The 14045-nt window shown below is 30.9% G+C and overlaps 1 protein-coding gene across 1 annotated transcript in view; it reads right to left on the bottom strand.

Moving 5' to 3' along the window:
• LOC139491821 (NADPH oxidase 2-like) overlaps nt 1–12366 on the bottom strand; it is a 30968-nt gene extending 18602 nt beyond the window's left edge. The window contains exons 1-8 of the mRNA XM_071279692.1: nt 12003–12366; nt 8459–8554; nt 7065–7175; nt 6511–6598; nt 5328–5476; nt 4219–4319; nt 3744–3824; nt 248–392 (exon numbers count right to left, since the gene is read on the bottom strand). Coding sequence (XP_071135793.1) covers nt 248–392; nt 3744–3824; nt 4219–4319; nt 5328–5476; nt 6511–6598; nt 7065–7175; nt 8459–8554; nt 12003–12044 — 813 coding nt within the window. The 5' untranslated portion in view covers nt 12045–12366. The remainder of the gene's footprint in view (nt 1–247; nt 393–3743; nt 3825–4218; nt 4320–5327; nt 5477–6510; nt 6599–7064; nt 7176–8458; nt 8555–12002) is intronic.
• Between the last annotated feature and the right edge of the window lie 1679 nt (nt 12367–14045).

Genomic DNA, 14045 nt, shown 5'->3' with positions numbered 1-14045 from the left:
GCAAATTTACAGTTTATAAAATGTCCATTTTGTTAAATTCCCAAGATTTTCTACCTAAGGCAAAGACCTGATAGATGGCAAAAGACAAATTTGGCACAATTTTTAATTTTCTATTTTTGGTTCGTGGATTTCGTGGTTACCCAGGAAAAATGAATTTTCATGTCCAACAAATTACAAATTGGTATCCAAGGAATAATAATGAATCCACATTATGTCTCTCTCTTGAGTGGGCAGATAGTTTTCTTACCTTTGCTGATATTCCCTCAAACTCTGGAATAGGACATCGCATTTGTCCAGATGAATCCCTCTTCCCCCAGTTGGACGGGTTGGCAGAGCAATTAAGTGGATTGTGCTGAATAACACTGGCAGGTGTTTGTCTTCTTACAATACCTCTATAAAATAGAAATAAGTAGAGTAAAAATAACATTAATAAATTGTAACATACAAAAAGTATTATATCAAATACACAAAATATTAAACATCACAGAAGCTTTTACCTTCCACAATCAGACAAAAATACAAACAATAAAAAGATTACCTCGTTATTGTCAGACTTACATTTGTACATACATTGTATATGAAAAAATCAAATGTAATGAGGTTTATTTAGTTGCCATTTTAAAACCTAAATCTATTCCTATCTATCTTGATCAAATATCCAAGAAGTAACAAACATAATATAATGCTTTATTGTACAGCTGGGCCCTTGGTGGCCATGTGGTCTAATTAGTTAACTACTGTATCATTAGCCTGTCAAAACTGAGGTTGAGAGTTTGAATCCTGCAAGTGGCAGATGTCTTCTTAATTGAAAAGGGTTGCAAGTTTCTGCCAATGCATATATTTCTCTGCAGGTGCTTCAGCTTCCTACGGTAGATCAAAAACAACTAAAAAGCAATGGTATAGCCTAGGGTGCTGACAGTGGCATTAACAATCAATCAATAAATCAATAGTACGGCTACCATCAACAACACCTTATAAACACAATCAGCGACAACACATCAAGAAGCAGGATCAAACTGTAGGCACTACCAATGGCAAGCTAGCCGTATCAGGTGTTTGAATATATTTATAAAGTTATATATTTATGAAAACAAGATCTGGTATGATTGCCAATCAAAGAGCTGATTGCTCTGAGGCGGAGGCAGATGCATAAAAGGTAAACTTGAAAAAACATTCAGCTGACAGTATAGGATTTCAGTAGATTTGAAAGTCTTCTTTCACCAATAATACAACTGCTCACTAAAGCCTAAATGAAAAGGATGTAAGCAACTAAAAGTCACCAGTCAGCCTTTAACAGTGAGCAAAACCCATACCATAAGTTCAGAAATTACTGGGATTATTTTATAAATGTGAAAAATGCTACTTTTTCATGTTCGAAATCATAAAAAAAAATGCTTTTATAATTTCAGTAGTGATACAATTTTTGCACTATCACTTTCCTCCATAATGACGCTTTTTGACGCCACCCCCTTTACTCCATAATGACGCCTTTTGACGCCTGTGTAGTACCTCAGTTGAAATGCTTTGACTACAAAATGTCTGAATCAGACTTAAAAAAGTTTGTATCCAATATGAAAAGAATATTTATGAGAATATCTGACTTAAATTTCATTGATGAAATATGTGTTTTCACAATGCATTAATACTTTAAACCTGATTATTTTTTTTATTGAAAAAAATCCTATGTGAATCAAGTATGTGAAGAAAAAAAATCCATGGAGGAAAGGGTTAAAGGTTTTCAATTTTTGCCTTAAGTATAGGACTCTGGTAATAAATGCAGGCAGTGATTTCTTAATTAACAGTAGTTACCTATAAAGGTTTGTTTGTTTGTTGGTGTTTATAATTTATATCTTCTTTTATCAATATTTCTAAAATCAATTTCCTTTTACTGGTGGCGTTAATATTTTTTGGTAGAAGAGTCCTTTAACTAAAATATAAGTGTTGTTCTTATGCATCTATGATGCAATTTTGATTAATTTCGCTCAAATGATCAAGTTGTATTTTATGCTCTTTCTTCGAAAATTATTTTCTATATTTGTGTAAGTTTTAGTTAAATGTTACAGTCGTGACCTTTGTAGCTGACAACATCATGCAAAAAAAATTGCATTTTCAGAAAAAATAATTTATTTTTTCCTCTCTACAACATGAAGTGTTTCATTTGATGACATCCTAAATAGCTTTATAATATATCCTGTTTTTATGAATATATCTATATACATACAATAAGAGCTTTGTACTTAGTACTAACTACTTATGATTGTATTAAAAAGTACTCCAGGATACTAATGTTTAAAGGTTAATAAAATCTGACTGAGTTTACTTAAGAATGATCTGTTTGTTGTGATAAAGTATCTGATGAAGAAAAGTTGATTTTTATACTTAATCCATCAACACCATCAAGTAAATAAATTGGGGTCCTATATCAAAAGGTCATTAAAACTGAGGACAGGGAACACTGGACTATTTACTGTAAATAAATGATTGTGTATATATCTATATGTGTGAATTATAATTATATTGTTTACTTATTTTGTATGTCACAAACTTAATGTTTAAAGTTTATATGGCAATAAATATTTGAATTTTGAATTTTGATAAAGATCAAATAGTAATATGTCTACTATTGAGATTGTTGACAATAACAGTGGCAAAAGTTAGTATCTTCCCATACATATATATGCAAAGTATCACAAAAAATAACTTTGCAGCAAAACTGACTACCGGTATACATGCCGCTATAAAAATTACAGTAGTTTTATGATGTTTAACATATCAATGAAAATTGCCAATCAGAAAGAGATAGATCAAATGAAATAGATGTTAACAAGTATGAGTCACTGTACAGCCTTCAACAATGAGAAAAACACATACCACTTAATCATCTATAAAAAGGCGCTGTTATGTTTGCAGTAAAGTTGAACCTGCTATAAAAGTGACATCAATTAAGTGAAAACTTGTGTTGTCATGTCAACCACTTAAATTTGAAAGTTATTTCAAAGGTCATTTCTCTCATTATAGGTCAGTTATCTTTGGTCCATTCAAGGCTGACCTTTAACAGAGGTGGATTTAGGGGGAGCAGGCTCCAACCCCTTTTTTGTGGGAAAAATTTGGTTGATTATATATTATTTATAGGGAATAACTGAAGCATAATTTTTCATGATTTCCCAAGCAGAAAAATAATGCAAATATAAATGATTGCATTTATGTAAAACTTGAATTTTTCAATACAACTCTATTAAGAAAATCTGAGAATTGCAAAATTAAATCACGTCCTGAAAATGGGCTAGAAAGGGGGAATTGCAAAATAAAGTATTACAGTAGAAAAAAAATGGTTTGGATGATAATGTCAATGGCTTCACTGATCATAAAAAAAATGGCAAATTATGAACCATCTGCAACTATAAAATTGTTAATTCTGCTTTTAAAACAATAAGTCTTTCCACCTGTTCTCTCCTATTAAAAAATAAAATTAAAAAAATGTGGTATAATTGCCAATTACACAACTCTACCTGAGCAGGGCTGCCAAGTCTCGCATTTTCATACTTATAACGGCGGCATTTTTCTTTGATCTATGATTTTTACTCTTTGATCTAAGCAATTTTAACCAAATGTCATGCATTAGCTTCATGAAAACTTGGCAACACTGACTGAGACTATGGGACAAAGAATATATGTTTCTTGAAAAGATTGTCCAATAAACAAGAAGAGAGATTAAAATTTCAAACTATAATTATTATACTTACTCAAATCCATGTACAACCAGTCCGATAAAGAACAACACAAATAAATGATGAGTGAACCAAAATACTTCAAAGTACGATCGTCTGAAATATTAAACAAACATAAATGTTATTAAATCCTTCAAAACATAATCATGTGATGCAGTAATGAAAGAAGTGCAATTTAAGATTACAAAGATGGCACACACACCTCTTTTATCCCTTTGAGTTAATTATAATTGATAAACAGTAATTTCTCAATGCTTCTGAGTTTATATTTCTAATCAAAATTAGAGAATGACTTACTGTACATGAACGTCATTATATCAATAACACATAGCTGAGGTGATAGAGCAGATTGGTACTCCGAGAAAACATTACCCCAAGAAAACATTGTCAAGCAAGGCTAGGCCACGATTGACAATTTTTTTCTAGGGGTACAAATCTGTTCTATTTGGTGGTACCATCTGTTTTGTAGTGTTATCAAATGAATACTGACCTAATGAGTTCTGTTGCTGCTGATACCATTATGATTAATGATAATGTAATAACTATTCCTGATACGCCTGCTAAAAACCTCAATGTTGCTAGAATAGGGTCCTATAATAGAAACAGATACTGTCAAGTCAGAATTTAAGGCATGCATCTATTTATTAGTGCAAATCAATCAATACTGGTATTAATGTTAAATCTAGTTAAAAGGATTGCAAACAAATGTAGAAGAATATCACTATTCAGGGGCGGATCCAGCCATTTTAAAAAGGGGGGTTTCCAACCCAGAGTAAAAGGGGGGGGTTCCAACTATATGCTCCCATTCAAATGCATTGATCTGCCAAAAAAAAGGGGGGTTTCAAACCCCAGAACCCCCCCCCCCCCCCACCTCCCTGGATCCGACAATGCTATTGATATAATCAATTCAAATTCTGATTATGACATGTAACCTTATTCTGTCACATTAATACAAAAATTTCTACTTTACTATTTGATTTTTATTTAATTTTTATTTTGGGACAATATAAATAAATAACATCTGATAAATTTTGCTGAAGTTGATCTCCATATACATGATATATCATTTTCAACTTTCACCAACTGCTATTAAGTTAAGCTCTTTGTTAATTTATGTATCATTATCATTTGCTGTTTCTTCTGTTACATATTATTAAATAGGACTCTGAATTCTTTTATGTGTGTTGCTGTGTGTTTGGTTATTTTACATTGGTTACAGGTAAAGGGGGAGGGTTGAGATCTCGAAAACCATGTTTAACCCAGCTACATTTTTTGGCCTTTGTAGTCTTGTACGCTTTTTAAACTTTGGTTCATTTATATGTTTCTTATAATAAATAATAAATAAATTGGAACATGTACACTGATGTAAAGTGTTGTTTTTGCTTAATTTTTTGTACTCCTTAAGATTGTCTGTATTGCAACATTAAATTTATTCCAATAGTGATGTTCAAAATACTGAATGATTTTTTACATGGTGTTGAAATGTAAAGAATAATAGGCAAAAAAAGATAACGATTAGAGAATAATGTCCTAAAAATAATTAAAGAATGACGAAATGAAAGACCCTATGCAGACCTAATTAATACAAAGCTCTCATACCGTAGGTTCTCTGATTGGGTTGAGAAATATAGACGAATTCCCACTTCCTAAACCACTTAGAACTCGTAGAAGTTCTCTATCTGGTGTTGGGCTGTCATAAGCCTCAGCGTATCTCTCAACATTAAAAACGTGGGCACCAACATGAATTACTGTAAATATAAATGTATAGTGTAAATTCATTATTATTCTTTGGATAACATTTTTGTGGATTTCCTAGCTTGGTACAGTTGAACCACAAAAAAAGAAAATGTTCTACAAAATATAAATTTTCTATAGGATTAATGTATGCATGTCTATTGTTGAAAACAGAATATTGCTCTCTAGATGTATCATGGTTATATGTATTTCTGGGTTTCTGTCTCCTTGATATACAATTAGCTGTTACCCCTTTTATCTAATAAAAGCCTACCTTGTAACTTTGTTGGCATATGAAAAAACAGTTCCCCAAAACATTTTGTGGAGGAACATGGTTTGTTTACCATGTTTACCTCTAACTTCTGGTTTAAATTGTGACTCTTTTCATTTGTAAAAAAAGAACTGAGTTCCAATGTCTCCCGTGTTGCACTTATTTGATATTTCCAAAGGGCATAACTCATTTAAACAAAAATTGATAGTCCACAATTTTAGAACTTGTCTTAGATATTGCTGATATCAACAAGTTTTTAAAAAAATCTGGCAAGAATTGTACCCATGAGAGCGCTTACAAGACTGGGCAGACAAATGGACAAAAAGACGCCTGGTATTTCCATGTCATCCGCAAGCCGTTACACAGGGGACAAAAAGTCAAATATAAGCAAACCAACTATTTAAAGTCATTAAAAAATGTCCTGTCATTAGACAAGCCAATCATTAAAAAGGATATGAAATTTTAAATGTCATTACCACAAACAAAGCATGAAGGACATCAGAACTTATACCTGTCATAAGGCAAATTATATATGGAAACCAACCTTAAAGGCCATTAAAACTGTCATTGAAAAAAAGAAGATGTGGTATGATTGCCAATAAAACAACTCTCCACAAGGGACTAAATGTTACAGAAATTAACAACTATAGGTCTATTATACAACCCAATCTTTAAGGACTTAAACACTGACCTGTGTTTAGGCAAGATACCATTAAAGTTATAAAAACTTACATGCCAGTAGGCAGATAAACCCCTTTTAAGGACATGACAACTTACCTGTCATAAGACAAATCATATAGGCAATATAGCGATGGAATGTGATATGTTTGTCTAGCTGCCTCCGTATATTTCTGTTACAACATTTCTGTGAAGATAAAAACATTGCTCATTTACATCTTTAAAAATGCTAATGAAAATAAAAATTTGTCAAATTTTAATTTAAACTTCAGTCAGTTATGTTTATTTTAACATCTGTTTTTTGAAAATCTAACTCTTAAAAATATTAAGAATATATAGTTAAAAAGACACCATAACACAAGTATTGGCTGAACATGTAGACCACAAAAAAACCTTAACATGTGACAATTAATGTGTTGTCTTTATTATTTTTTGTTTTTATTAATGTGACTACTTCAGAAATATATTGAAAAAGTTCTATAATGTCAATGCACTGTTTATCTTGCAGGCAAAGAAATAATTTAAGATCAAGCTCATTTTGAAAAAATGAATTTGAAGTCCTAATGCATAAGTTTATGTTATTCAAATTTGTATTTTGAATCTACAAATGTATATTCATTATTTTCTAGTCGGATCATGATCACCCGATTTACCTGAAATGATCCTCTTAGAAATGACACTAAGTTTCTGCAAACAGGAAGTAAAATAAGCATACAGTTCAGGTTAAGTGCAGCTGCACTAGCTCTGGCCCAGGCCAAGGCAGGCTGAAAAATAAAATGCACACTGTATATGCTGTATAGGGCATAATATTGTGTATGTAACTATATTTAGTATATACATTGGTAAATAAGGAGATGTGGTCATAATGATTGCCAATGAGACAATTGCAATTACATCCAACAAAGTTCAAATGAAATGCATGTACATGAAAGCATTTGTTCTCTTTACTCTTTTTATCCCTAAAATAAATGTTGGTATCCCATCATTAGTATTCTTCCATAATAATTACCAAGTCTAACAATTAGTTTAATTGAAAAAGGTAATTCATTTCATTTTTAGAAAGTAAAAGCCACAGTTCATAAAAAAGTGTCTTCTGGCTTAAAAAAAAATCATGTTATTATACCTACTTGTGTTCATATCATCATGCAGCAAAGTCTTTTTTTCAAACTTTACTTTTTGCATCCACAATCAGTTCATTATGTACAGTCAGGGGACTTACTGAAATAAGTGATTTTTAAATCACTTATTTGAGTAGCAAATTCGAGGTTTTGTCACAAATTGGGATTTTGTAGTTTTTTCAAAATTTTTAACATATAGGTTTAAAAAACATATTTTAATTAGTAAAACTAAAAAATATGAACTTTTTGCTTCTTTTAAGTAGCAAGGTTTATGCCTTTGATGCTATCATTTACCTGAAAATTCTATTTTAGATGAAAAAATGCTATAATAATGGCTTTACATAATGAACTGATACTTTCTTAAAAGATTTTTCACAGCAGTGGAAGTATTTTTCCTGTGAAGTTCAAGGTTTCATCTTTCAGATTATGTAATAAAATTCTACTGTTTGCGATAAAAATTTCACTGTTCGGGGGGGGGTGTTGAAATTAGTGGGGGTTATTAAAAGAATGATACTTAAAGAAGTGATTTTTGGGAAGGAAATTGAGGTCTGATACATAAACAAGTGATTTTTATGTCATTATCCTAGATTCAGTACAAGGTCATCACCTGAAATGACCTGGTCATCCTAGACAACACAGATGTTGGTTCTGATAAGTTTAGAAACATAATTAGTCCCTGGATCATTAGTATTCTATATTTAAAGCTACACTAATATTAAATCACTTCTTCTAGTGATAAATTTGTACTACTTAAATAGGTGATTATTAAAGAAAGACAACTCTAACTTCCAACCTTTATGGAAATAATGTTACTTGAATCAGTGATTTAGAAAATCACTTGTTTAAGTAAGTCCCCTGACTGATGTACATATTATTCATTAAATTATACATTTAGAACATACATGTACATGTAAATTATTTATACTCACCCCAAGTATTTTTCTTGTGTAGTAATATTCATCAGACTGGTCAAATCTAAAGTAGGTCACTGTGAAATAAATGATGTTGGCAATGATCCATACAGACTGAAAAATATAAACAAAACTAGGTTACAGTGACATAAAATTGGAAATGGAAAGAGAAATGCACGTGTCAAAGAGTGTGTTTGAGACAATGACCCATCCAAAGGCTTAAGGCCTGGCTCCAATGGGTTTTCAACACAATCTCAACTATTCATGACACTTTGTTAAATCTTTATACACATTCTTTCAGTAGAAATAAATGGCAAAGTTAGAGAACGGAAACTAAAAAATCAGCAAATTTTCCTTTTATAAAGGGGCATAACTCTAGAATGGTTAAAGTAACACCACCAAAATTCAAACTCAATCTGCGTTTTGTGGTAATAAGCATTGTGTATAAGTTTTATAACATTTAGTTCATGCAAACTAAAGTTAGAGAACTGAAAACAACTTTGGGATGTACATATGTAGGTACCAGGTACGTACATTGTATAGACGGACAAGGGTAAAACTGAATGCCCCTCTGCTACAGCAGGGGCATCATAAAGAAAATACGGACAATTGTTGAAAAGTATCATGATTTGCAACATGTGCAAGATTTCAAATCTTATATTTTTAACAACGTTTCAAGTTTTAGGTTCAACCAACCATTTGCATTGGAAAATGCCTGAATCAAATCAGGAATTATAATGACAGTTGTTTTCATTTGATGAAGTTGTGGTGTTATTGAGGCAAGTTCTTTAAAAAGAGAAGCAAAATATTGAATATCTATTTGAGAACCAAAATAAAGAAGTAGATTAGAGGGGCATAAATTGAGCTGTCAATTTGGAATCTCTTTTCATTATTTTGTCAAATTTGAATGTCAATTTAAAAAAACACACTTTGATTAGAGACCAGAGGTTAATCTCAGAGTCTTCATGGTCTTCCACATAATTTGAATGAAATGTTGGAAATAATATGGGAAATAAAATTCTTGCATAATTTACATACAAAAACAGTTATTCGATTACTTCCTTAAGATAACATACTTATAAAATACTATCTCAACTCTTATCAACTGTTAAAACAAATATAACTTACTTTTTTACATTTACTTGAAATCCCAAAGTGAAGATCAATGTAATACAATGTAATAAGATTAATAATTTCAGTACATTTTGTAAGAAAAACAAATTTCCAACTTCAAATTTTTGGCAGTTTTTACCTTTTAAATCTATTAATTTCTTTTTATTCTAAAAATATCTCCCTTTTTCATGTTTTTTAAAAATGAAATTGAAGTCATTTTTAGCTTAAGTAAAAAATAATTTATTCTAAATTTTGTTATTAATTTTTTTTCGAAATTTGAAAGCTCGCTTCTTTTCTACTGCAATATTTTTATGTTAATATCACAGGAAATTACCTACAAAAAATGTATCACTGCATACAATTATCTATTATTAATAATAAACAGATTATCAGCAGGATGCAGCAGGATGCAGCACAAGCAGATACTAAATTGTTCTCCGAAAAAAATCTTCCTCTTGAATCAATTCAATCAATATTTTTGATTTAATGTAGTTGTGCATGTTGTGAGGTCAGTCATATTATTTAAATGTGTTTTATGTTGTGACAAAAAAGTAAGTTTTTTGTTTAAACATATTATGCATATACATGTAGTATGTATTGAAAATTCCATACAGACAAGTCTAGGAATCATTATATTGTACAAGTATTCAAAACAGAATTTTAAGACGTCTTGAGCTATAGCAGGAATTAAATGGCTTGCACAAGTTTGTTTTTTCATCTCAAAGTCTACAGGTTACACAGTTTGGCATTCAGCACTAAATTAATTAAAATATAAGCAAAAAACAAAAACTCACATATTACACATGTAATTTACAAGTTGGCCTTCAACATACATGTACATGTAGTGTTCAAGCTTTGTTGATGATTTCAATCATAGATCTTTTAAAAATTCTGATAATTTAAGAAAGTGGCTGGGTTAAGTTTGAGGGTCCTTTGAAATTTTTTTTTAAAATTTTTTAATTTTCTTTTAGCAATGTTTATAGGTTATTTCTCTTTTTTTCTCAACTCTTTTAGTCACGAGTCCTTTTTCTATATCCTTTTTCTATATTCTTTTTTTTATCCCAAGAATTGCATTATTCTCTAGTCTGTAAACATCCTTTAAATATTGGTGAAATCATGTTACCAAAAACCTTTCTTTAGACGATTTTTCAATTTGTTTCCATCAAGACTTTTCTCAGAATTGGTATGATTAAATGCAACTGCACATTTGTTACCTGTCAAAATTTCAAATCCAATTTCTCAAATCTTAATTTATAAATCTATTGTCATTCAACCAAACTAAATATGTCAAACTAAACTCCACTTGCATTTTTGTCCATCTGATGAGTTAAGCCTTTTTCAACTGATTTTTATAGAACTTTCGTTCTTATGTTGTACTGATATACCACTGTCCCAGGTTAGGGGAGGGTTGGGATCCCGCTAACATGTTTAAACCCGCCACATTATTTATGTTTGTGCCTGTCCCAAGTCAGGAGCCTGTAATTCAGTGGTTGTCGTTTGTTTATGTGTTACATATTTGTTTTTCGTTCATTTTTTTTACATAAATAAGGCCGTTAGTTTTCTCGTTTGAATTGTTTTTACATTGTCTTATCAGGGCATTTTATAGCTGACTATGCGGTATGGGCTTTGCTCATTGTTGAAGGCCGTACGGTGACCTATAGTTGTTAATGTCTGTGTCATTTTGGACTTTTGTGGATAGTTGTCTCATTGGCAATCATACCACATCTTCTTTTTTATAAATATGTTTGTGGCAAATTTGGTTAGATTGTTGCTTAGAGGGCGTAAAGAAAAAACATATTTTGGGGCTAAATGCTTGTAGGGTCCATACAAATGTTACCTTGTCATGTATATTGGCAATATTTTTTTACAAATTGCAAACAATAAAACACCCTTGTTTCTCAAACCCTTGATCATTACCCCTGACAAAAATAATCAAAGCATCTATATCAACATCAAGGATTTTATTACTATACAAATCCTTGTCAAGAGTGACTCTTGACCTACAATGTACATGTGTTAAAGCTTAAATTATATCAATATTTTATATATATACATTTGTACAATCATATGTCTCTGGTACAATATTATACATGTATCCATGTAGAATATATTGTATATATAAAAAAAAAAAAAAAAAAAAAATGAACAGGGACTCTCTATACTTAGTAAAACAAAATAAAAATGTTGATCTACATGATCTATACATAAAACTTTTTTTTTTTAAATAAATGAACAGGGACTTTCTACATGTTCTATACTTTGTAAAATGTAATTAAAAGATCAACATTTATATTTTGTTTTACTATTTTACTAATTATATAATTGTTCAAAGGTATTAAGGCTAATATTTATATTATTATTATAATATATAATCTTGTATAATTATGTTCTTCCACTTGATATCTAATGAAAGTGAAACTAGATCATAAACATTGATAAATGCACATACCACTGTGATCCATCTTGGGAGATCATTCAACACCCTCGCCATGGCTAATGTATCATTTCAACTTCCTAAATCCATCGTGATATCCTGTTGTCTTGATATGTACATGTACAGTAAGGTGTTGTTATCTTTAATACAGTCACACACTGTATCTCGATTTCTCCTACTTCCCGAATGTTACGTCTCATTAAGATTGAAATCAATCAGATATTTACATTTTTAAAGTGGTGTTTTTGTGTTTACTAAATGTGTTCTTAAAATAACCATGAATTTTATATTAATAACGTGTTTTTATGTTACTTTTGATTGACATATCTGTGACAACTTGCATGTGACATTGTTTACAACTACACCAAAGAACGCCTCTAAAGGGTGACTATAAGTTGTAAAAAGTTTATTTGGCGGGAAACTGATAATTTTATAATCCGGCTTACAACTTACAAAAAAAAAAGTTTTTTGATATTATTATTCTGTTGTTTTTGTTTTGTTTTGTTTTGTTTTGTTTTGTTTTGTTTTGTTTTGTTTTGTTTTGTTTTGTTGTTTTGTTTTTGTTTTTGTTTTGTTTTTGTTTTTGTTTTGTTTTGTTTTGTTTTGTTTACCTTTTATCATGTGTCCTGGATAATTTAATCACTGAAATTGATATTATTGTATGAGATACCGAGTGCTGTCACACAGCAATTTTTGTGAGACTCACACATTTTCATGCTCACTTGACAGCATTTTTTCTTGGAATCTTTACAATTTAGGCACAATCTTACGCGGTTACTTCGTGAAAACAGCCCTGCCTCTCATGGGTCCTTGCAGTCAGTCCTTAGGCAATATGAAACCCTAATCTTTGATATCTTCACATGATGGAATAATATATATACTGAAAATTTATGGTCTTGAAATCTGTTTTCATATACTTCGTTTTTCATTGTTTGATACAAGATATTTCTTGGAAATTTTTTCTTTTGATTATATGTTTTTTTCCGATGTCTCCGTTTTTTTGATAAACAAGGAATGATAACTAATTATAGTCATTAATTTTCATTTTTTCCCCCTTTATAATATGAACACCTTATAAAAAAATCTGAGACAAGTGCCTGTGGTATGATGCTATCAATAATCCTTGTTTCAAATACCTGTAAATTCAAAAATTGTTAGACACTGTCTCTGAAAAAGTGTGTATATCAACATCATTTTATAGATATAGCCTCAGATTATTACAAAAGGTTTTTTATCAAAAGGTTTTTTTTGCTTTGGTCGGGTTGCTGTCTCTGACACATCCCCCATTTCCATTCTCAATTTTAGTCTTTTTATTGTTAGAAATAGATTCATCATTTAATTCTGAAAAGTGAGTGAGAAATTGCATCTTGATCTCATATTAAGGACAAATAGTAACTTTTTCTGTAATACTAATAAGTATAAAAAAAGAAAAGAAGATGTGGTATGATTGCCGTGAACTCTCCACAAGAGACCAAAATGACACAGAAATCAACAACTATTTGTCACCGTACAGTAATTATATGTCAGTTCATTCATCACAAAGTTTGTCAAGCCAAAGTTTTTTTACAACAGGAATTACTTGATAGAATGACTTCTCATCGTGTATTGTTGTTGTTGCCGTTGACCTTTGATTTTCTTGAAGGTTTCCAATAATAGTCCTACCATTTCAAAATATTTGGGAGGGGGGCTCGGAAGAAAAATGCTGTCCTGCATTTTATTTTAGTTGTAATTTCTGTCCTGCCTTTTTATTTTTCACTTTATTCGGCCCTGCCTTTATTATTAGCTTATCCTGACTTTTTTTTAACATACATTGTCATTCTCCTGCTTCTTTTTTTGCAAAGTGTATCATCCTGCTTTTTTTTTTTTAACTCAAAACTCCTGTCCTGCTTATTATTTTCAAAATTAATCCGAGCAACCCCCCCCCCCCCCCCTCCCATAAAAATCAAATGGTAGCTCACTAAGTGCTTACAGGTTGCCTTTCTGTAAACATCTACAATGCAATTTTCCATAGAAATTCCTTTCACGGCTAAAACTGTGACACTTTTACAAGGAAATTAA

Source organism: Mytilus edulis, chromosome 10 (assembly GCF_963676685.1).
Source record: "Mytilus edulis chromosome 10, xbMytEdul2.2, whole genome shotgun sequence".
In the NCBI taxonomy this organism is placed as follows: domain Eukaryota; kingdom Metazoa; phylum Mollusca; class Bivalvia; order Mytilida; family Mytilidae; genus Mytilus; species Mytilus edulis.
This window is presented reverse-complemented; position numbering and strand designations above follow the sequence as displayed.